The sequence below is a fragment of the Topomyia yanbarensis genome, chromosome 3 (genome assembly GCF_030247195.1).
Source record: "Topomyia yanbarensis strain Yona2022 chromosome 3, ASM3024719v1, whole genome shotgun sequence".
NCBI classification, from domain to species: domain Eukaryota; kingdom Metazoa; phylum Arthropoda; class Insecta; order Diptera; family Culicidae; genus Topomyia; species Topomyia yanbarensis.
Window position 1 is genome coordinate 28025924 of NC_080672.1, and position 24639 is coordinate 28050562.

General features: G+C 41.9%; 1 protein-coding gene across 8 annotated transcripts in view; it reads right to left on the minus strand.

Moving 5' to 3' along the window:
• Window positions 1-3513: 3513 nt before the first annotated feature.
• The window catches only part of LOC131693515 (TGF-beta-activated kinase 1 and MAP3K7-binding protein 2), a 71790-nt gene continuing 50664 nt past the window's right edge, over window positions 3514-24639 (minus strand). For 2 of the 8 annotated variants that reach the window (XM_058981408.1, XM_058981407.1), the window contains 3 exons: window positions 23020-24388; window positions 16472-16744; window positions 4362-16416 (listed from right to left, as the gene is read on the minus strand). In XM_058981408.1, the coding sequence (XP_058837391.1) occupies window positions 15833-16416; window positions 16472-16744; window positions 23020-24316 (2154 nt within the window). In that variant the 5' untranslated portion in view covers window positions 24317-24388 and the 3' untranslated portion in view covers window positions 4362-15832. Of the gene's footprint in view, window positions 4036-4110; window positions 4162-4361; window positions 16417-16471; window positions 16745-23019; window positions 24389-24639 lie in introns of those variants that run through there. The other 6 variants (XR_009306262.1, XM_058981412.1, XM_058981410.1 and 3 more) reach the window with 6 other exon arrangements.

The window sequence follows — 24639 nt, forward strand, 5'->3', positions numbered from 1 at the left end:
ATAAGCGAGCGACACGGCGCCGGCGGTTGTGTGGTAAGCGTGGCCGCCACTCAGTGGATCTGAGTTCAATCCCAACCGAGGTCGTTGAGATTTTTCTGAGGTGAAAAAATTTGTGGTTACGTCTTCCTTCGGAAGGGAAGTAAAGGCGTTGGTCCCCGGTCCATGATGGATCGATACCTGGTCCAGATAGTGTAGTCGCCTCTCTGGCGTCGGTAATGAAGAAGTAGAATCCAACTTCTATACTTACTAACAAAATATCCTCCTTCCGTGATACTTGTGGAGTGCGCAGTAGTATATACGGCAACATCTCAATCTACTTACCATTTCTCTGAAATGTTTCTACTAAACGCGACATTTTCGACAGTCAAAGAGGATTTGCGGCTAGGGGGTTCGAGTGTGTATCTTCGTCGCGAGCGGTTGACTCTCGTAGAGCTCCCTTCGAGTCGGTTAATTTTCATCATTTTTGGCACAGTTTACTGTCTCCCGGTTATCAAAAGTGTTAATAACGGTGCAATTTAACGATTATACAAAGTGAAGTGGTTTATAAAAGCATTTTTCGACATATTTTCAACAGACGCGAGTGGTGACAGTTTGTGAAAATTGTATTCCGGCAAATGAAAAAATATCTTTTCCTCGCATTACAGGCCGTCGATTCCCGATGCAAGATCAATAAAAGTGTACAGAAAACATCTAGAAACACAGTGTACATTGTAAAAATAGTGAAAAATGGGTTTTCAGAGAAAAAATTCGATCCGAAAAGTGAAAAAATATGGCAATAAGAAAACTTGACATTCAAATAACCGGCGTTTCACTAGCGACTACCAGGTGTCGCCCAAAATTCTTCGCCCGAAAAATAGGTGGCAAACCAGCCGGTCGGTGCTCAGCTAATTTCGTCCGCGTCCCTTGTCACCTATTTTTATTGAGTGTTTCATCGGCGGTGCTATCTTTAAAAATGAGCCGCCTTGGATATTCAACTGCTTTTTTACTGTATTATTTTATTGCAAATGAGTAGAGGTTTTGAGTCTTTTATATTCGGGATTGCAAATATTTTGTCGCATGTAAATTTTGGGTGTTCGTTGATGTGATGGCGCTGTAAGGGAACACGTATCTGCCGGTCGGCAAACTTTTCTTTTGACTGAGCAAACTAATTTTTATGTTTCTTTAGGGTTTGTTTTACCAACGGGGGAACTGATTCACAGAGCATCCAATGTGCTTTGGGAAAACACATGGCCTTAATTGAGTGGAATGATGACTTCAATCATGTATAATGTTTGAGCATTGACAATTCGCGAGAGGGATCGGGGACCGGTTGGCAATTACCTTCAGTTATGTCAATACGAGGAATAAGTGTTTTGCTGTCATTTTCATTGCTTAGCTTTCAATTCTATCGCATGCCTCCACGCGAGTCTAAGTCTATTGATGACATTTGGTCCTTAGACCGGCGACGACTGGGAGCTATCAGCCTTCTGCCGATAGTTGCAAAATGAGAGTATGCGATCTAGCCGAGAAAACAATACCCTAAAAATTTGTCCGGAATTCAGCGCCAATAAGACTTTAATTTGACTAGTATCAATGATCGCGGGTCAATATACGTACTGAAAATTCGCCGCGTCGGTTTTAATGAATCTAATTTCAAGTTCCGTTATTGGTAACAAGCCCGTGCATCAGGTTAACGATCCTCTGTATTTCCCTTCAATGTTCGATATAATCGTTCGTATACGTGTATTTCACAAACAATCCGATATTAAAAATAGGAAATACTTTCGTTGATTTATAACATCTAGAGCTATCATAACTCTCTGTCTGTATAACGTTTTATCACTCGGTAGTTTGCAACGCAAAAAATATATCGTAGAGAAGGAATAGCGAAATTAGTCTAAATTATGTCGCAATAAATAGTGATCCGGCCCATTACACAGATAAGATTAGCTTTTCTAGGCAATACTCCCACGATCGGCTGTGTGGATGTGAAATTGCTTTTGTTTAGAAAACATAGGATACTCTCGGTAGATCTTATTTTTCGAGCGATCATGTTCTCGAAAACTAACTGAACTACTACCCAATAAACTATGCTATACAGATCGCATCGCTTGCTTGGAGCGAATCCTAGACCCTATTCCCTTCCAAACCACCAACTCCGCGATACCTGTGGAAGATTCTGATGAACCTTCTGTATAAGATTCCTCATTTTATTCAAACGATCGCCGGGTAAAATCAGCACCGACACGATAGAAACCACGAAAAAATTCGTTGTGTGATTGAATATTATTAAAAAATATAAGCAGTGCTCCTTATAGCCGGCTATCCGAAGTTCAAGTTGCTTATTTTGCTAATCGTATTAATACAACAAATGATAAATTTCCCAAATTCTCGGCAGCCGGCTGCCCAGAGCAATTATTACATGATAACGCTATTGGCACACTTACTAACAACTCTCCCCACCCCGTGATACATGTGGAGTTGCAGAGGATTCCTCGGTCTCTAGTAGCAACATGTATCGGACTAACATTCCTTCCTTTCCCAGAAGATCTGCATTCGGACGTGGCCGGCGTCGGTATTGATCAGCATGCAGGGATCAGAATAGATTGTACAATGTGGCTCATCATGTTATTCCAATGAACATTTTGCAACCTAATTTGGTTCTGGTCAATAACGGAGTAGCAACTACGGGCGATCTCTTATGTTTATGTTTTGTTTATGTTTAGTCAAAAAGGATTTGCGGCTAGGTCTGTTCTGTACAGTGGTGATCTCCAACGCGAAGTGCTGCATGATGACTTGTCCACTAGAAGAACCATGTACGAAACCGAGCTCATCAACTCTTCGAATGTCGTCGGGTTGACCACGATTTGCAACCGATTGCACCACGATGATTGCATCTTGATCTGAGACGGTATTTGCTTTACCAATTCGTAAAGTATTCGCAGGTGATCCACATCTGTGAGCAACGTACATGTGGTTCGCCAAGTTGTATATAACCCTCCCGAAGGCAATGGTCGGATATGAATTCGAGGTTCTTGATGAAGATACGTTTCGCAGTATGTTTGAATGTGTGAATTAAGATCTTTGGTATTCCAAATAGCTTCCGCAGGGTTTTTAGTCATGTGGGCACCGATTGCGGTACCTATATTAACAAACTATTTTTCCCGAAATCAAAATGTTACTTATTAGACAACGCTGAAGTCTTGCAGTATTTGTAACGACGCTACCATTGCAGTTAACTGATAACCCATTTTGATTATCCAAAATATGGTGACAGATCTAATATACAACAATGCAGGTGAAATAGAAAAAGTATAGAGGCAACGGTGATGACACTTCAACGACACTAAAACTCAGAGTATGAAGTATTATTAAGCATCAATTAAGTATTAAAAGATGTAACGTTGTTACGTTACTTTATTTAGTACCTACCTATCGATTCAAAAGAGTTGCTTCGATTCCCAAAAGTCACGTTTTTTTGGAGTTTGGATTTTTATTTTTCGCATATATTTTTTTTAAGTTAAGAACAGATTAACAAAAGAAAAATAAAACCTAAACTAATTTTGATTGAATGTGTGTATAAATGAGCCCTAAACCGGACTCGTAATTTCGATAACGAATGGTCTAAATCAGCTTACACAGAACAACTAACTCATGTATGTACAATGATTTCCCTAAATCCATACTGCTGTCAATAACTACTAACTTAAGCGGTACTGAGCTGCTATCATTCGTTCGCACGCAGGAATTGCAGTAACTAGAACAGATTAGGAGGATGAGGTGTATGTAACTTACAAGAGAAAAAGCTGGTAACTTTGGACTCGAGATTATTTACAGCTATTGGGTAACTATAGACGTGAGACCACGACTCGTCCGTGTTCTTTTCGAAAACTTCCACTTTAAAATCAGAATCCTCATCCTGGTGGGAATTAAAACCAACCCCAGAAGTTGCCAGCCATGTTATTTCGGAAACGAGAGGAACTCGCTGGTTTGTGGCTGCTACCTATATATCCCTCTCAGCAACAAACTAGGAAACAATCCAAGAGTGTACAATTTCTGAAATTGAAAGCGATATGGTAATTAGATGATGACTGCGTCTATTGCATAGGAAGCTGAGGAATTGTGACTTACTGTTCTGACCGGGAGATAGATAGATATGGATGTCCTGCCCCGAGGTTACTACTGAAAATAGAAGAAATTCAGATCAACTGTTGTGTTTTCGGTAGCTAGAACACGTTGATTTCATACGATGAGGGGTGTATTGCAATGACCGATTTTAATTAGCGGTAATATCGGAAAGTCAGTTTGGGTAAGCTCTGATGAAACACAGCAGAATCTTAACACGTCGATTAGAAATGTTAGTATTAAAACAACACTGCAAGTACTGTTATTTTATTGTTTATTTATTATTATGAATTCAAATTATATCTTAATAAGTAAACTATCAAAGCAATAACATTTGCCATTGTTACAATTACAGACTTAACATTTTTAAAACAAACGTTCGTTTTGTTTTTGTTTAACTTATTAAAAAAGGACTTCCGCTGGATTTCTTTGCTATATGTACTTATTTCAATCACTGATAAGAAATTAAAACTGATCAAATAGAATGTTTTGATTAAATTAGCAGATTGCATGTTTTTCGTATGTTGAAAAACTAAACGATCTGACAACAGTTCAATGTGCATCTGATTTCTATCTGCTGTTATATTTGTCGTTTTAACAAATTTCTTTGCAACATTCAATCGACGTGGACTGTGCCCCGTTACAAAATGAAACACGTTTGTTGAGGATGTTTTAAGCTCATTCAATTTCATCGTTCATTAGTCTTGAACAAAGCACATAATTATCCCACACAACGCACGTAACCTACGAAAATCAGGTAAATAGATACTATTCCTGTTGTCAGAATGTCACGGCGAAGGATGCTGAGGAGCATTTAACGGGTCAATTACAGGGCTGCATCACAGGCCGTACTGCTACCAGCGCTGTGAAAAATGGATGTTAGGGGTCTCTCACTGAAGTTCACAACATTCCTCGTCAGTTCAGAGTTGCTCGATTATTACGATTCCTCAAGTATTCCCCTTTATCTTACACGTTCAATATTTTTGTCAATACCAGTATTGACGATATTGTTACAATATTTCAGTCCCGTTTGAAATCCACATCGTCAATACAACTTTTTTTCCATTACACGTACAATACTTTTGTCAATACTCTCTAGTATTGATAAAAATATTGAACGTGTAAGGGCCGCTTTATATACCCACTTTCTATCGATTACTTTTCGGTCAGCAAGCAATTCTGTTAACTTCCCCTTAAAGTTCTGGTTGTGTGTATGTTCTGTGGCTGTCATTAGGTTTGTTCCAGTACCAGGAGAAACTGGAAGTACTCCGGAGCAAACAGGGAGAAAATCGTTCCTGTATTATCTTCTTTTCTTTTTCTTCTTCTGGTAGCAAATCGGAGTGAAAAGGAGCAAGAATTTTTTGCTCCGGAGCAACAGGGAGTGACTTCCGTGTACTGGAACAAACCTATTATCAATCAAACATACTGCACTCAATATATCAATCAAATGCATTTAGTCACTCATCCCGGGGACAAGATGCAGCTTAATAACATATGCATTGAAAACAGATTCCATCGCTATTTTAGGCGATTCTCCTGCCACCTGTCGCTATGCATCGCTAATCGTTCGAAGTCTCGCACCTCGACTGTAACGCTTTTTTTCTTCCGGTCGATTTTTGAATAATTTCGCGAGTTTCGGGTGGATTCCAGTAGTCCTTGGCGAATAAAGTGTGAAGTTCAGATCGGCCTAGGGACTGCAGGTGATTTGACTAGACGGGAGCGCTGGCGACGTGAAGTGGAATTGACATTTAATTTTTTCTGCGAATCAGGGGAATACTGAGATCTCAGTAAAAGTGACGTTTGATAGCTGAGTCTCGAAAAATATTTCACCGAAAATCAGCAAACAAATCTCACTTTACTGAGACATCAGTTTTTAAATTTGCTGACTACACATCTGTTGGGAAATTTCCGAGCCGAATTGAGTGTGAAGATTGGAAGTAGTAGTATGTAGTAGAAAATTGGAAGTTTTCGTCGTATCTACCTGAAGGCGTCGAGTTTTTGCTTAGGTGCATGGGCAAGTTCGGAAAATTCAAGCAGGGTCAAGTGAAGTACGGAATATTCGCGAAACAGCTATCTAGATTAAGACAAAAAAACGAAGAACAAAACACATCCAAGATGAAGGAAGCAGAACCGTATAAAGTAAAAAGAATTACACGATCACAAATTGATATGACAACAGCTACGGGACCCCAACAAAAAAATTCACACGCGAATCAAAATGGTATGGCAGCTGAAATCACACAGAACAAAGGAAGCACTACCAAATAAGTGACGGTGCTATCAGAATTGGCTTACATCGAGCCGTATGATTACGACCTTGAATTACCAAAACATCCAGTGGATCTAGGAAAACTGCTGTTTGTGGCGGGATTCACACGGTACAAAGAAATCACGAAAATAGAGAAATTTCACTTTAAGCTAGAGCTGGAAACAGGAAGTGACTTAGAAATATTAGGTCTGTTCCAGTACCAGGAGAAACTGGAAGTACTCCGGAGAAAATCGTTCCTGTACTCTCTTCTTCTCTTTTTTCTTCTTCTGGTAGCAAACCGGAGTAAAAAGGAGCAAAGATTTTTTGCTCCTGTTTACTCCGGAGTGACTTCCGTGTATTGGAACAAACCTATTGAAAAGCTTAAACTTAAAAGACAGCAACTTACGAGTTCTCTTGCTAGCATCGCACTGCCCATATATGCATAAGAGTCCCATATTGAAAAACAGCAAGCCGAGAAAAACGCTGTTCAAGATTTACATTTTCGTTGAGCCTTATGGATAGGACAACCATGTTTTGGTATTTTTTTCTATATTTCTAAACAAACCTGATAATCTTATTAGTGAATTGTGATTCAGTGGTGATACATAATACAACCCAATAGATAACTCATTTTTCACGAAAATCCATATGGGTCTCTTATGCTTTTATGGGCAGCGCACAAAGAAACCATATGATTCATTCCAAACCTGTCTGAACTTTGGAAAGGAAGAGCTGAAGAAAACCATCAGATCTGATGTCAGAGTGGTAGAGCGTATCAAAAAAAAGGACAAAGAGGACAAACTCATAGAAACACCGCATTTGAAAGTTACGGTTTTAGAAAAAGAAGTACCGAGAGTAATAAAAATTTTCGGATGCATGTTCAAACCACAGCTTTACATCTTTCCGGAGAAGCAATGCACAGCATGCTGGAAATTCGGCCATTATAAAAACGTGTGTAGATCGAAACCAAAATGTCAGAACTGTGGTAAGGAACACAAACCTTCAGATGCGATAAGGAAGCCCATTGTGCAAGGTTCCAAGGGAATTATCCTTACTTATTACTTACAAATGCAGAAGCAGAAAAACTCTTCGACACATCTAACCGTTTCGAGTTTCCAGATAAAACAGAAGATTATTCGGACTTGCAAAGGGAACGGCTTCCTGAAAAGAGCGACCCACCACCAGAGCAAATTGCCGCAGATGAAAAAAACGCCGAAATAGCAGTTGCTGAGGAAACTGAGGAACGCAGACGTACGAGGCCAAAAAAGGAAAACCGACCAATGCAGCTGAATAAACACAAAGCTACTGAGTTCGAGGTCTTCATTGCGCAGCTCGGAAAAAAACTCTACTTTCTGCTTTCGAACGTAAGCTTGGCTGTTGGTCTACGTCACAGGCTACACCCCAAACTACAAGCATCAAGATCAGAGATAGACACGGACCACATACTGATTGAAGTTTCTTCCGAATTAAATAGAATTATAAATGCAGAGCTGGGACAATCCAACGGCAACATAATAGACAGCACTGGAAGCAATGGAGAATAAAACGCTCAGAGTACTACAACATTCAATGTATGCGTCCAGTGGAAAAACGAGAAGAACTCTATACAAACTTGATCACTAACGGTATCAGCGTGGCCTTACTTCAGGAAATCTAGCTTAGAGATCGGGAACAGGTAGTAATAAAGTACAATCTCGTGATTTTACTTTAGATTTAGAGATGGAGGATATAGCGGTGTAGGAATTTTGCAACGGAAAGAAATACAGTATAAGAACTTCAAGCTACCAAACTTTGGACCACTAGAAGCAGTGGGAGTTGAAATCAATCAATTGGTCGAACCTTTATTTAAAACAATTAACCTACTCTCGGTATATCTACCGCCCGGAAACGAAGGAAGCATTTCAAGATATCTGTATTTTTGTAGGAGACGAACCACTGCGACCAGTATTTAGCTCTATTGTGGTATGCCTTTTCCTTAATCTAAGTGTACTATCTACTATGACATATCACCATTGAAGAGTGATTGTCGTTATTAAGATACACACTCTTCCCAGTTAGGCACACCAATTCGTATGAAGTTTATTACCTGCTTGGGATTTGCAGTCCAAATATCAAAAAGCTCCAATGTTCCTTTACTGAGGACTCTTAGTCTACGTTCTATCAATGCACTGCCTTTGCAGAGCAGATGCTCTGCTGTTTCACTTTCAGATCCGCAGACGCGGCATGTATCGTTTGCAAGCTTACCATTTTTTTTTAAGATGGACAGTGTCCGGTAAATAACTCTGTCATGATGCATAGCTCTTTTTTTAGTCTAAGCTACTCCAGGCTTATTTTCACGTTGGGTGGGATAAATTTCTTTGATTGTCGTAGTCCAGGTGTGGTACTCCAGTTGTTCTTTATAGCTGTGATTTCCCGCTTTTTCAGTGTCATTTTGAGGGCATTTGATGAGACTCTACAGAATGGTTCTGGGCCGATAAAATTGGTGGAAGATCCTCTTCTTGCTAGCTCATCGGCTTTGCTTTTCCCTGCAACTCCACAATGTCCTGGAACCCACTATAAATAAATATGATTGTCGGAGTGCAAGAATATATTCCCATACTAGTTTTGAGCGACATGAGGGAGCCCTTATGCGTTGAGCGCAGCCTGACTATCTGAGAAAATGCAGATATTTGCGTACCGATATTTACTTTTCAGACATACGTAAGTGCATTCTAGAATGACAAATATTTCTGCTTGAAACACTGTCGGACAGTATCCCATGAAGATACTAGCGTTTATTCCTGGTCTTGTAATACCAGATATTCGTGTACTTGGTGCCTTGTGGGAGAAACCATCATCGGAGGCGATTTAAATGGGCACCACAGTTCATGGAGTCTTGAATATCCGGTGGACAGATATAATTGGAAAGCTGTACAGTGAGAAAATGCGAGCGTCAACATTAACCAGCAAAATTCCATCGATTTTCAACGATCCAGGGCACAATTCAAAAAGGAAGTACGAAAGAAAAAAAGGAAATATATACATAAACTATCGGAGAAAATGGACGCGTCAACCCTGTCTAGATATCTTTGGAATATCGTAAAGGAAATCGATACGACACTGTCTGGGGAATACAAGATTCGAACAGAGAGTACACTGGAAAAAGGAACGGAGTTCATGGAGTGCTACCACAGACTAACAGACATAACACTTAAAAACAAAGCTTCGCCGACTTTAACGGTCATTTTAAATATATTTGTGGTTGGGACTGTGGCCACATTTGAAATTATGGCGCCACTGACATATGAACAAGCATATGGGGATAGACAACTAGTGAAAAATTGCTCCCAAACCTGAGGTGTAACCCACCAGTAAATGAGTGTTTGAGACCGTGAATAAAAGGTGAAGCTGTTAGTCTGTGGTGCTACTTCAAAAACAAGGTTAAGCCAATCCAAAAACCAACAGCTTGCACGGAGTATAAAATCGAGGGATACGATATAATGTTAAAGGACGAGCAGGTAAAATAGCTAGGTGCCGGGAGAAAACAAATTCCTCACACTGATCTCGGTGTACGTCCCGCCGGGGCAAATTTCTGCGAAGAAACCTGAAGGAAATTTCTGCAATTCTTCGAGGCGTTCGAAAACACACAAAAAGCAATCCTCATTGGGGGCGATCTCAATAGTCATTACTGTCGTGATTTGAGGATTCTTGAAAGTCTGCTGCATTTCAATACTTCGTGCATTGCCCATATAAGCATAAGAGTCCCATAGGGATTTTTGTCGAAAATGAGATATCTGTTGGATTGTATTCTGTATCACCACTGAATCATAAAGCACAAATCAGTTTACCAGGTTTGTTCAGAAAATATCGAAAAAAATACCAAAACATGGTTGTCCTATCCATAAGGCTCAATGAAAAACGTAAATCTTGAACAGCGTTTTTCTCGGCTTGCTGTTTTTCAATATGGGACTCTTATGCATATATGGGCAGTGCAGGTCACACAGAACTCACGAAGAAACTGCCCAATAAGAAGTTTTCTTTTCAGATTGAATTCGGAGCGATTTTTCTTTGACTGCTCGTCCTGGAATCTGCCTAAAACTGAAGTATTTCATCTGACTCATTCAAATTTGTTTTTTTTTTCAACGGTTACTGCGACTACTTTTCAGCATCATGTATGTTTTCATAATCTACAGTTTACCTGATTACCTTCCCATTCTCTACAATTACCAAAGGTGGGACGTTAGTTCACCAAGCTACCCGAAATACAATCTGCTCAACAATGTCTTGGAGCCCTAGAATTGCTTATTAATGGTACGCCAACGTGTATGTACACGATCAACAGAAACAGTATAGCAATCGACCTCCCACTAGTGACAGCAGGTTTAGCATCGAAAACATCCTGTGAAGTGATCCCACAGAAATTCGGTAACAATTACCTATAAATCATAGGGAGCGAGATCCCTCTGGTACCAGGAATTGTGTAACGGGTAAAAAAACAAAGCAGCGGATATGATCAATCAGCTAAAACCGCAATATGTCTACAACCCAGCGGAAATGCGAACAAGCTTCATTGTCAAGGACAAAAAGGGAAACTTCCTCAAGCGCTGGTGGTCTGAGGAAATAAGCCAGGCCTACACTGCCGCTATACGCATAATTGTCCCATGTGTATATGAAATCCCATAGCACATGGGACAGTAATGCTTATAGCGGCAGTACATCGCCAAGCGAGAAATGTTGCGAAACTGTAGCCAACTGAAAACTATGATAAACCACATTAGGCTGCAAAAAACAAAAGCAATATTGAAGAGACTTATCAGATGGGCAAAGCGAGCGTGATGTCATGAACTCTCCGATACCATAGACAAAACACCTCCCTAAGGCAGCTATGAAACATCATCAAGGACCTGGAGACAGCGCGCCCACACAACCAGTAAATAAGAAACCGGAAAAAAACCGTGGAGGCAGAACACTTTCTAACACACTACTACAATAGCAAACTCAGAGCGGTCCGGAAACCTATATCAGAGACCTTTGACTGGAATGGACATTAAATGGCGCTACGGTCGAGGAAATAATGGGCGCACTACAAACAAAGAAGAAGGTCCACTCTACGCAACTTCCACTGCTCGAACTGCATCTCCTTGCTCACGTCCCAGAAGAATACTTGCTAATACTTCCTACGAATAGGACACCTCGCCAGAAGTTGTTCTTCCTCTAAGTCATACCATACTTTGTTGCATGAAGATGTGGTACCAGTTCCAAAGTATGACATCCAATCCACAGCATTGGTGGTAACCAAAGCGCCTTAAGCTGCAACCACCGTCCGTCGAAGAACTGAAGGTACCCACTACGGTAGACCACCCAGTATCTACTTAATGTTCCAGCTATTTGCTCACCACAGTGGTAAATGCCATTGACAAACACTACCAACCTTATCCCTATCACGTCCTCGTCGATAGCGACAATAGCAGCGAGCCAACGTTCCTATTACCGGCATCAACCAGTTGTGAAGCCATGCTCGTAACTAGGTGATAGGTATATTCCGATCTAGACTGTCTACATTCTTCTGCTATCTCGAGTGCCTGCTCTCAACCCACGTCAGTGGACCAATCTCAACCACCAACATGGGCGTCAGTGGATGGCGCCTTCCAGAAGGAATAGTCCTTACCGAATCAGTGTTCCACACACCCGGCAATGTGGATATGCAGATCAGTGGAGAGTGGTTCTTCGGCATCCTAAAGTCAAGGCATCTGATCCTGTCCGACATGCTGTCGCAGCTGCGAGAAACTCACCTGGGGTGGATCATTGCAGATGGGCTCCTCGTGGCCATACGAAGCGGGTTGCTTTAAGGCGACGGATAGCGCGTGCTCCAGGGTGTACCAGTCCATGCATGTGGTGCATTATTTTTTCCCCAATGTTGCGGAGGAATATACAGTCTAAGTTGATTGTGCGACGTATCACAGTACAGTGGTTTTAAACTTAGCGAAGTTTGCCGAATCTCGAACTTAAGCGATGTAGGTGATTTCAGTGTTTTCGAAGTCGAACGGTGAAGAAATTAGTACTGTCTCCACTCTTGATAGTGCATCTGCTATAATGTTGTGCTGCCCGTTGAAGTGACGAATGTCGTTCGTAAATTGCGAAATGAATTGCAATTAACGTTCCTCGTGAGGATGCCTGGTGTTCGGGTTTGACGTAAGAGCGGTCGTGAGCGGTTTGTGATCCGTGAAAATCACGAACTTTCGGTCCTCCAGCATGTACCGAAAATAATGCACTGACATTTTCATCGTTGTTAATTCGCGCCTAAATGTAAAATATTTGGTTTGAGCTGAAGAAAATTTTTCCGCATGAAAACCCAATGGCTCCCAGCTGCTGTTATCCAGCTGTTGAAGTACAGCCCCGCTGCAGTATTTGAAGCATCGATTAGCAGACCAAATGGCTTGGTAGAATTGGGATAGTGCAATAGTGTTACTTGTGACAGGGACTGTTTGCATTTGTTGAACACAGCTGTTGCTTCTTCTGACCACAACAGCTTTCTAGAATCATTCCTTATATTCTCAGAAATCAGTGAACGTAACTCGGCTTGTACATCTGTTGCACGTGGAATTAATAGCTTGTAGCAATTTACGAGAGCTAGGAATCGGCGGAGTTCCTTGACCGTTGATGGTATTGGATAGTCGGTCGCCGCCTTCACTCGATCCGGAAGGGGAAGCATACCATTTTTACTCACCGCGTAACCAAGGAATTTAACTGTAAATTCTGCAAAACAGCTTTTAGCGATGTTGATGATGAGTCCGTAAGATTGGAGTCGTTTGAAAACAGCGCGAACGTGTTGATAATGTTGGTACCTGAAGCGATGCATATATCGTCCACGAAAACGATTACATATTTCATATGGGCAAAAACCTTGCGCATAAATCTATGAAAGGTTTGTGAAGCGTTGCACAAGCCAAATTGCCTCCGTTTAAGTGCATACAACCCGAATGGTGAGAATGCAACCGTCTTGGGAATGTCCGATTCTTCGACCAGATGATATGCTCTCTACAGATCTAACGTTGTGAGTACGGAATCCCCCTGTAAAGCATTTAGTAAATCGTGAATATGCGGGAAGGCTATCGGTTCGGGAGAGTTACTTGATTTAAAGCATGGTAAGCTCCCACGAATCTCCATTCTCCGTTTTTCTTTTGAACGAAGTGTAACGGGCTGGCCCATGCATTGCGAGAGAGACGACAGATCCCCAAATCGATCATTAAATGAATTTTTTAGCGGCTTCTAACTTATCCGGTGCGAATCGACCTCAGTGGACCTTTCGTCTGGATATGATGGGTAATTCCATGTTGCGTTCCCTTCTTTTTCGCTGTGGGTAATGTGATGTCTCGAAATTCTGCCAGCAGCTCCCGAAGAGGATAATGTGCCGCAACTATTGTTATGCTATGCATCGCTGATTCCGTCCGGTACGGTTATGCTGCCCATAGAAGACAAGTTGGTGGTTCCAAGAGAATGCCGATTGCGACCAATAAATCTGCTCTGATTATGGCACCAGCGATATCCGCGACTAGGCAACGCGACGCAAGCCTACATCGGTTGTCAGAAAACGTTCATCGTACACTTTAATTTTGGTCCCGTTTGCTGTATGTAAGTTGAATGGTACCAAATCTTTAATTCTGTCGCGATTTGTGGTTGGTATGATGGAGACGTCGGAGCCGGTATCAACAAAATATTTGGTATTGCTCGTACGATTAACTGTATACGGCTGCTTTTGAGGTTTGTGCCCATCTCCACCGTTTCAGATGGACATGACCTTAGTGTTTTGCGTTTAACAAGGTTCGCGACATTTTTGTGCATGTCTTCTGCATTTACTATGGAACCAACATATTTCATCAGCACTGCTTTCTCGTGGAGCCGATCGTGAACGCGACGAACGCCGCTGATAGTTAAAATGACTTTCACATTCTCCGGCTTTCGTTGGAGAAAAAGCATCTTGAGAAGGTTAGTAAGTGGCGCAATAATGTAATATCAACCCACATAGGAAATCCAATACGGCATATTCAACCAAGTTAACGTAATCTGATGATCAATATACAGTGAATTGTGTTTATACAATGAGGAATTGCTCACAAAACAATTCCATCAGCACTCTATCATCGCTTATACTCAAATTTTTCATAAAACACAAGCAAAGCGCATTTACAGAATTTCAACGGACCTTCAAATCAGGAAAAGCTGAACCTGCAGAATCTGGATAATTCAAATCCAGGAAATATCTTCGCAGCCCTTTGCGCCGCCAATGAATGACCCATGGAAATAGTAGTGGCCAACGTCTGTGTGACAACAGAGAAGTATAAAATATTGCTGTTAGTTGTATTTATTTGGCAAACTAGGAAATGTAACGGGGCTTGGCATGAATAGAGAACGAATCAGTGCTATAAAGGCAACCATACCCCTCGGGAAATTGATTACGGATTGATGTTAAAATGTTGTTTTCCGCGATTCATTTTATGCTCCGGATAACCTGATTTTTTGTGTAATCTTCTGTTTTCCGGTCACTTATAAACAAAAACCTTCATCCATTTAAAATTCATGGGGAACAAAATCCCGTAATCGAATTCTCGAGGTGTACGGTGGGATCTTCAGCAAACGCCCGACGAACTAACTGTTGCAGAAATGGTTACACTGATCATAACAAAATGGATCCCGTGATGAGCGTAGCTTAGCAAAATCTTTTTTGAAAAACTCGCAGCATATCAGCGCACATTGGAAAACACTTTCTGAGAACTTCAAACATGATAAATACATAGTATACGTACCTTGAAATGAGGAGTAAAATAGTATTGTAACTTTAGTTATCTTTTTCACCTTTTTTGTACTCTATGCCTATTATTATACCATCATATATACAGCGTACCTAACTTAAGCCAAACTTCACATCCATAACATATTAGGATTAAAATTCTAAAATATTTTAGTTGATCACACTCTTGTTAAGTTTCATTGGACACGTTTTATTCGGTATACTTCATGCTCACACTTGCACGATACGATTATCGGAAGTCACACCCATGCAGAGGCAACTTGGGTAAGCTTTTTAGTACGGGATTTGGTTAATTACTAGGCACATATTAATAATTAAAATAAACGCGTCCTACATTTTGGTTGCAGTAACGCCTACAAGGCGCGGATACCTCCAAACCGTTCATCATTCGGTTGAGCACCCAATCGTTTGCTATCGATGTGGCGGTGGTGGTGGTTATAATCTTTCGTTTTCGTTGTTGTTATATAGAAGGCTTCTCCTATCAGCAGCGGTCGGTGTTATCTATTTGCGTGATAAAAGCTTGCACAATCATTCCAGCGAAAATAAAGTGGAACTCATCGAGAACAACACGGCAAAATCAACACGCTTCACTCCGATACTGGTATTTTCTAGGGTTGCAATGTGCAACAGCAGCAGAGGGGTTATAGCGCTATCCCCATCCTACTCTTCCCGGTATTCAACTCGGAACACCATCAGCACTCGATTGACGATTTCTGATACTGAGCGTTCTGGATCGGTGGAGGGGCCGGTTGCGTTTGTGGCGTGGAAGCCGTCGAAGAAGTTGCCGAGGAAGAGGAGGTAGGGGATGACTGTAGCAAAACATTGTTCGCCATTGGTGGATGGGAAGCAGCTGCAACTATAGGTGCCGAGGCGGTTGCTATGGCTAGTACGGCTGGCGCTGGGGATTGGGATGATGATGATGATAATGATGATGGCGTTGGTAGCGCCATAAGCGACGCTGGAACGGAATTCTGGGACGATAGTCTACCGGAAACTTTGGGCAACGAACACACTTCGCATTTGGTCATGAGTTCATGGTTCTGGAATGTACAAAGGCTGCAAGTCCATGGCTCTCCGATGCTGATCACACTACCGCTGGTGGGGTCGGGAAGCCCGGCGGCGGGTGCTGATATCGACCGTCCCGGATACCGGCTTTCGATCGTATACGACGAGGTTGTGGTTGGAGCAGCTGATACCGGATGTGATGGCGGTAGCTTCGGTGGAGGCGGTCTCGGGGGACGAGGCGGACGATTTATGATGGGAGAGACTGGAGATCCTGTAAAGTAGGTTGCATTAGTGGTTTAGTTGGTTCTTTATTTTCGCGGCAATACCTTCGATACTGAGTGCACTAAGGCCGTCCGTCACAGCCACCGGAAGGGGTTGATTGGGACCCAGCAGTTCTGCCGAGTCGATATCGTTTTGCATACCGTCAACTTCATGTGCAAGCTGTTCTACCTCTTGGTTAAGTATTGCTGCCTCACTTTGGGAGAGTGGTAGCTGAAGCACACGAATTTCCCGCCGAATCGACTCCAGCTGCTGCCGGTATCGGTCTACCTCGTCGCTGAGGCGATTTTTCTGGTCCAGCTGATGAGTTATCGCCACCTCTGTGGGAAAATTAATCGGGTTAGGTTTGTTTGGTAGTTGTTCTAAAGACTAGATATACAGAAATGCCGCATAATTTCAGCGATCGCATCCTTTGACGGTTAACTTATTGTCCAAGATCTAAGGTTTGATTACTGTTTTACGATTCGATAGTCTTGCAACAGGATACATGTAATTTTGAGGACGCAAAGAGCTTTAGGCCGATCAGTCTGACCTCTCTCCTACTCAAATCAGTGGAACGTTTAATCGACTACTATTTATGGGCGAGAGCCCGCTGCATGCAATGCAACATGCATATCAGCGGGGGAAGTCTACTACCATCCTGTTACATAATGTTGTCTACAACATTAAAAAAAGCTTTTTTGCAAAAGCAATCATGCCTCGGAGTTTTTCTTGATATTGAAGGTACTTTTGATAACTTGTCTTTCGAATTTTTTCGGAGAGCACGAGGTCATCGAGTATCTTTACACGTCGCGAACTGGATACACGCAATGCTTAGTAACCGACATCTGTGGTCATCGATAAGTCAAGTAAAGATAAAGAAACTGAGTGTCTGCGTATGCCCTCAAGTGCTGCTACCACTTTTATGGAATCTTATCACTGATGGTTTGTTGAGGAAACTTTATGAGCTTGGGTTTCCGAAATATGGTTTCGTCGACGATTATCATATAATGATCACCGGAATTTGCATCAACACACTTTTTGATTTGATGCAGCTCAAGCATTATGCGTTGTTGAGCTATGGTGTCTGTACGTTGGACTATCAGTTAATCCTTATAAAACATCAACGGTGTTTTTCACGCAACGAAGGATTACAACCGGAGCTCATCCGTTTCAGGTCTTTCACTCTGAAATTGTTGTCGAAGATCAAATTACATACGTTGCGGTAATTCTTGACTCAAAACTAAATTGGTCAGCTCACATCGATTGCAGAATCATGAAAGCTGGCATGGCCTTCGGCCAATGTAGCCACGCAAGACTTTGACCTCAAATGGTTACTTGGGATAAGTATAAACTTGCTCCCGATGACCTAACACTCACATGTAGTTTTCCTTTAAAAACTTTTAATATGAGGAGTCCTCCTCGCGAGAAATGGCTGTCTGGCTGGAAGAAACGACAACTTGAAGAATACGTAGTTTGTTACACTGACGGTTTTTGGTTCGAGGGCCAAGCCGCTGCTGGTGTCTATTGTCGTGAAATAAGACTAACCTCGTTCACTTGGTAGGTACTGTACCGTATTCCAAGCAGAAATCTTCGCGATTCTGTGTGGCGTACAAATGGAACCTCAACAGGGAATCGGAGGTAAAAGAATCTATTTTTGCGTTAACAGTCAGGTTGCCTTAAAAGCACTTAGTTCCGCAGATTCAAGATCGTTATTAGTAATCGCATGTCGAACTCAAATTGAAGAACTTAGCATTTCAAATGCTATCTACCTTCTATAGGTACTCGGTCATTCCGGTATTATTGGAAATGAATGGGCGGACGATTTGGCTAGAGTTGGCGCTGCGACTGACTTCGTCTGTCCAGAACCACCACTGTTGAAAAGTTGGACAAGGCACACAATTCGCTCTTGGGCGACATCCGAGCATGCCAACCATTGGCGTAGCTTGCAAACTCGTGTTAAAACAAAAACTTTTCTGCTGGATGTGAACCCGAAAATATTACAGAATATGGTGTATTTTGCAAAGCACAATTGCACAATTTTTGATTCTCCATGCATAGGTGAACCTACGTACAGGGAGCTAAAACTCAAGGTTATGCTACTGCTCCTAACCCTGTGTGCTAAAGAGCTATAGGCTTTATCAGTAGGGTTCATTATTGTTTTGTGTTGTGATTGTATTGTTGTCATTTTCCATTTCTCTACCTTTTTTCTTTCACCTTCCTTTTCGCTTCCCATCAGGAAAGTAATGAGACAACGTGACAAGACATAAATCTTCGAATAACATGGGGAACGTGACAATCAAGCCAATATATTCTTATTCTTGATTCCTGTTACTAATGACGTCGAAAATTATGTTGTTGATGTTGTTATTTATTGTAAAAGGCTTTAACCCTGAGGGTCATTCACCTAATTTTGCGAAATGGTTACACTGATTTTACAAAACATGACATTGATATTGTTTTTTGTGTTCGTCATTCAAACCTCGGTCGGTAGAACTTCCATTAATGGAACTCCAGAAAGAGTCTCCCATGCTGTAAAAAAGGAAAGTGAACAACGGGTATGTTTCAAGGAAAATGGTGCCCTGCTGGAGCTCGGTAGAAGATCGTCGATGTGGTGATACAACTTTCAGATCTGTTGAAATAGGTCGATGTCCTTCGGAAAGTTGAGAAGAACTTCCTCTCGGGCTGGGTCATTTGACAGAGCGTCTTCAATCGAATCGCTGTCATGGGATCGGTGGAGCTCCTCCAGCTCGCGGCATTCGTTTAGTAGGTGTTCAACTGTAAGTCTGGAGGTATGACATGTCAGTAGATTCCCGCCGGTCAGGAGGTGGGCGTGGGTTATTTTAGTGTACCCGGTTCTAAGGCAGGAGAGTACACGTTGTTCAAGGCGGGATTCTCTGCCGGTCCATTTTCCAATGGTTGGTTAACTTTGCGACAATGTCTTCTGATGGTTCGCCAGTAATTCGCGAAATGTTCCATCATTTTTTTGTCGATCAATCGGTGGATGTCGGCTCCTGGGACCTACATTAGTTATGGAATTTGCGTTTTGACTTCGTCTCATCAGAATCCGACACTAACTTAGTTAGCGGACTAAGCTAGCACCGGATTGACGCACACTCCAAAAACACGGAGAGACAATTTGTGTTCCTGTGCAAACCCCTAGTCAAGCGTGGAAACAGCGTGCACTCCATTTTTTTAGTCTAATGTATTGATTTCTTAGTGCCCCTTTATTGCTTAAATCAAACAATCAGAAGAATCATAGGAAATTTGCTAGCAAGAGTATGTCACTTTCGATGATGCATCAACGACAACCGGGTTTTTTGTCGCCAGTATTTCATATCTAACTTTACAGTTTGACGATACATCGATAAGTCATTAGTCATCGATGCAAAACTGTTAAAAATTTGCCGAGTAGATTGTAATTGTTAATTTCGTGATTTCATCAAGACTGTAGCAGCACGTTTAGGTACGAACGCATTAGCACCTCGAAAATAATTAACAAGCAATTCATAATTTCAAAGGTGTATCGATTTAAGAATACTAAAAATAGAAGCACACGCTTAAAATAAAACATAATCTCTTAGCACATGTATTCATTGGATAAGTAATATCAAATAATGTGAAATAAGGCATTATTTTCAACATGAGCTGTTCTTCAGAGCAAAAAAGGAAAAAAATATTTTATATAGGTATCGCTCTGCTTAAAACATAATGCCAAGCATAAACCAATAAAAACTTTGGAATTCTGGAAATTTTTAATCCGCGAGAGTTACGGACCATTAATAAATTACGTTACGTTACATGTTTTGGCTTTCTCATATAGAAAGGTTATGCACTCAGTCTGAAAATCGTCAACGCAACCCTGGCCAATCTTTTTTCTTGACTTATATAAGTTTTCTATATTTTAACAGGACAGCGCTAGCTCATTTTCAGCTAGTAGGCATACCAAGATAGAGTGGGGGGGGGGGCGGTTGGTTCGGTTGTGGATTATTCATCCTCTTCACACACATACCCCCGCATGACAAAATAAGTTTTCTGAAAGACAACATTGAGCTAATGCTAATTGAGCCAATTAACCCCTCGGACCGTCCTGAATCCGCCGCTGATTTCATGTGTTTCAGCGTCAAAACAACTCGAACCAGCGACGAAGTGGTTCAGCTAGACCGGAAATGCAATGCTACTTGTTTTGACAGCATCTTGATCAAAACTGAGCAAGCATAAACAAAACAAAAAATGCTAGAGAGAAGAGACACTCTCATTTCTCTCTGATCTCGTTTGTTGTTATGCCGAGAAAAAATACAAACTTTTAGTTGCCACCCGTTAGATACGTGAGAGATATTCACCCCTGCTCCTTGGAACAACGAATCCCCTGAACAATCCAATCTAATGCCCATTTGAACCACTGGACATTCTAGTACAACAAATCACAACGATTTGAGGAAGAAAATCGTCATTTCCTAGTACAAAAGTGACCAGTCGACTGAAATAATCAATATTTTCTAATGCGCCAGTCCTGCAACCCTTTCCTGACCAAACATCAAACCTAAGATTAGCAGGACCTGCCTATACCCTTAAGCATATTGATCAATTCACTTCTTTGTAGGAACACACTTCCACCAACCAGTCATGAAGTATCAACCAGAATGGATCATACCAGTCGAAGGCCACAGACCCAGCATCAATGCACCCCATCCCATAAAAAATAGTGTTTGTTCCAACTGTTTGGAGGTCCCTATTTAATCAAAGGTCACTTATTGGTTGATAGCAAGAAAGATCAGCTATCATTCTACTCAGACGAACATTGCGTATTTTTCCTGTACAAAAGTAATAGTTTGTGTAGTATTTTAAATGTTTAGCATCACCCGAGGGGAGGGGTCTTGGCCGTACCCAAGCAACCAAAAGTTCGCATAAGGGAGCTGCATAAGCTTTTCGTTTTAAGTAATTTTGCAATATGTTTTTTGTTCTAATAGGGGCTTAAGCAACTTTCAAGTTCCATTAAAGCTTAAGCAGCTTGAAAGTTCGCTAAGAACTTTATGTGAACTTTAAAGTGTACTTTTTAAGTATTAGCCGAACTTCTGGTTGCTTATGTATACTCACTGCTCTATCGTCGATGTGATGTGATCTTCAATAGTTTTTCCTTTTTTATTATAGACTAAGAGTAGGTCACAAAATGCTGGAAGCTCTCCGTGACTTAACTTTTTTGTCGGTTCCGACAGCATAAAGTACTAAGTTACTTTACGATTGTTCGGGCATGCCGTAGACTCAGATGATGCGCATTCGATAAAAAAAGTCAAAAGATCCTGACTCCTGCGGTAGAAGACAAAGGGTTAAATTGTCGAGAAACTCTAAGCTTGCTTATATGACCATATTACACGCTTTTCTACAATTTCTTCCTTCACATCCTTGCTCTTCATTGAGTACTATGGCTCTTAATGTTGAAAATACTTCACACTTTTAGTCCCTCGCCAATTGAAGATCTATAGAGCATACAATCCCATAACAAAGTGGATTTTTGGAGTGGACATTTCTTCCACAGTACGGAAGGTCGCAAGCGTTCGTTCACATTGGAACTTGTCTACTGAAACAATTTGTTGTAGGTGCATAACAAACTTATCTTTAAACTAGAACTTCTAGACCAAATTGTCAGAACCATGAACAACAAATCTTAAGTGAACGCTTCTATTGAGTTTCAGAATGTTATGAGATCCAGGAAGCAAGGACTTATCCGCAAGGGCGTCATGATTCGGCAAATTCAAACAATGGTTGGGACACACTTTAAGAATATCCAAAATCCTTCAATAACGATCAAACCGAGTACACCCCTGCGCCACGTAGATAGTGTCATCGCTACCTCATCTAACAACTAATAACAAAATTCGCACTGACACACACCAACTAGATGCTGGCCGATCCGGAAACTGTTAAAGCGACGAGGCACTTGACACTTGACTGATCTTTACTTGCACCATCCGTATTGAAGATTATTCGTTAGATCAATTCTAAAAAGTCTTGTGGTCAAGGTAATATTCTAAATTTCGTGTTGTAAAAAAAAATCTCTTCTTTGTCTTTTTGATTATATTCAGCTGGAAACTTTACATCCAGTTTAAAACACGTAGGTGCAATTACTTTTTAGGCGTAATTTCGACCAATAAAACTGTTGTCATGCATTCTGCAAACTTCTTGAACGGATAATCCTGAAGTGCTTCAAACACCGTCTGGAAAACACCTGTATCGTTCCTGAAGTACGGTTAGACTTCAAAAGAGGACCATTAATAAACCTTGTGCGATAAAATCGATCCGCGGAGGCATGACATGGTACTTCTGGATAGCGAAAAGGTCTGTGTCACCCGGTATTTGTAGAAAGATAAAATCACACCCGTAAAAATATATGTGGATGGGCAAAATGCTTCCCGTTAATCTTCTGTTTGAAAAGTTTAACTGTCCTTATAAATACACGCCCCGAGTTGGTTGAACCGTGACTAAAAGAACTACTTCACGAATTCCCACACCGTTAAACAGCAAACTACGCACTTAAAAATCCTATAATATAGTTCACCCACACAACCACTACAACCATACAGCACCGTTCGTTAGATATCATATCAGCAGTACTAACCTGTCCGATAATTCTGATACAGCTGTTGCCTACTAAGTCCATCACTCTCATTAAAGCCCGCCGACTGAACACCCGCCGTCGGTACGTACAGCGGATCGCGGTACGGGTTCTCCTGCAGCGGTTGCCCGCCGTACGGTAAATTACTACTGCTACTGGTATCACAGGAAACGCCGGTCGTTGTCGGGCCCGCATCATACCCGGGGACGTGCGTCCTCATGGCACTTATCGAACCGAACCCGTCGCGGAAGGTTATTTCCAGCTTGCTTTGAATGCCGGACTGAGCGTTGAAGCCTTTGGCCGTATACTTGAGGGGACTAGCGTGAATGTGGATGGGCGACTGCGGGCGGTCAGTCGGTTGCCGCAGGGTTAAATTCACCGATGTCGAACTCCGACTGTTCGCGCCGGGTGTAACGGGACCCGGCAAGTTAAAACTGCTGGATGCCTGAGCTAGTTCGCGTGAGTACGGTGGCTCCGGTTGGAGCTGTAACGTGGATGTGTGTCGGTGACCAATCGGACTTCGGCTCGTTACCGGTGACACGGTCACGTTTAGTTGAACGTTTACGGTTTCACCCAGTTCCGGGCTGGCGGTGATGGTAGAACTAATGGGCGGCAACGGTGCCGCTCGCGTCGGTCTAGGTCCACTAAACGCGAGCGTATTGGGTCTGCTCAGCGCTACTCGATTATTATTGTTATCAAAAACCGACGTCGTTTGGTTGTTATCAGCATTATTGGCACTACCACTGTCACGTGGTATATCATCAGCGCTGTTTGCGGTTGCGTTTTTATTCAGCCTGTTATTATTGTTCACGAATTCGGAATTGATGGCACCGTTGATGTTTTCTCCATTCCTAGTAGACACCTTATCAACACTGTTCTCCCGACTGCTGCTGCCGCTGCTTCCCGTGCTGAAACTGTTCTCCAACTTGCTTAGCTTCCGTTCGTTGATACGTCGCTTTAGCGTGGTGCTGTGTATCGATTGCGACGGATAAGCCTGAACGGCAGAGGGCGTACCCAGCACTGCCTTCTCCAAACTATCAATACAGGCTGGACGATTGTGACAGTTTGCCGTAACCAGATCCGATACCACATGGTCCGGAACAGTTGGAAATTTTTGCTTCATCTCGTGAAACAGTTGCATAATAGCAATGTTCGAACAGGAACAAGTTGAACGCCGCTTGTTCAGGACGATGTTACCACTGCTGCTGTTGATGTTGTTGCTGCTACTGTAGTAGTTAAAACCACTGGATTCGGTGGGCGTGTCATATTCTGGCGGCTTCTTGGAAGGATTAGTCGCCATAATCGGCCATCCTCCTTAGGCCTTGCTCCGTGTGTCGAATCGGATCGATAAACTACGGAATTGTGTATTCAGCTGGAAGAAACACAAACAGAGAAAAAAATCAAATTAGTAGTTGGTTATTGAAGAAAGTAACGGTTAAAACTGAAAGTATTTTGGTTGTTTGTTTGTCTGTGGTTTAACTATAAACATGCAGTCGAGTCAGCGATTTCCCAATGGACACAATCAGCCACAATGCCCTAATCAATGAACAAATGCATCAACCTGCTAATCGGCACGAGTTCAACAGTTGAACCAAATCAAATCCTATCAGGAAAGACGAATTA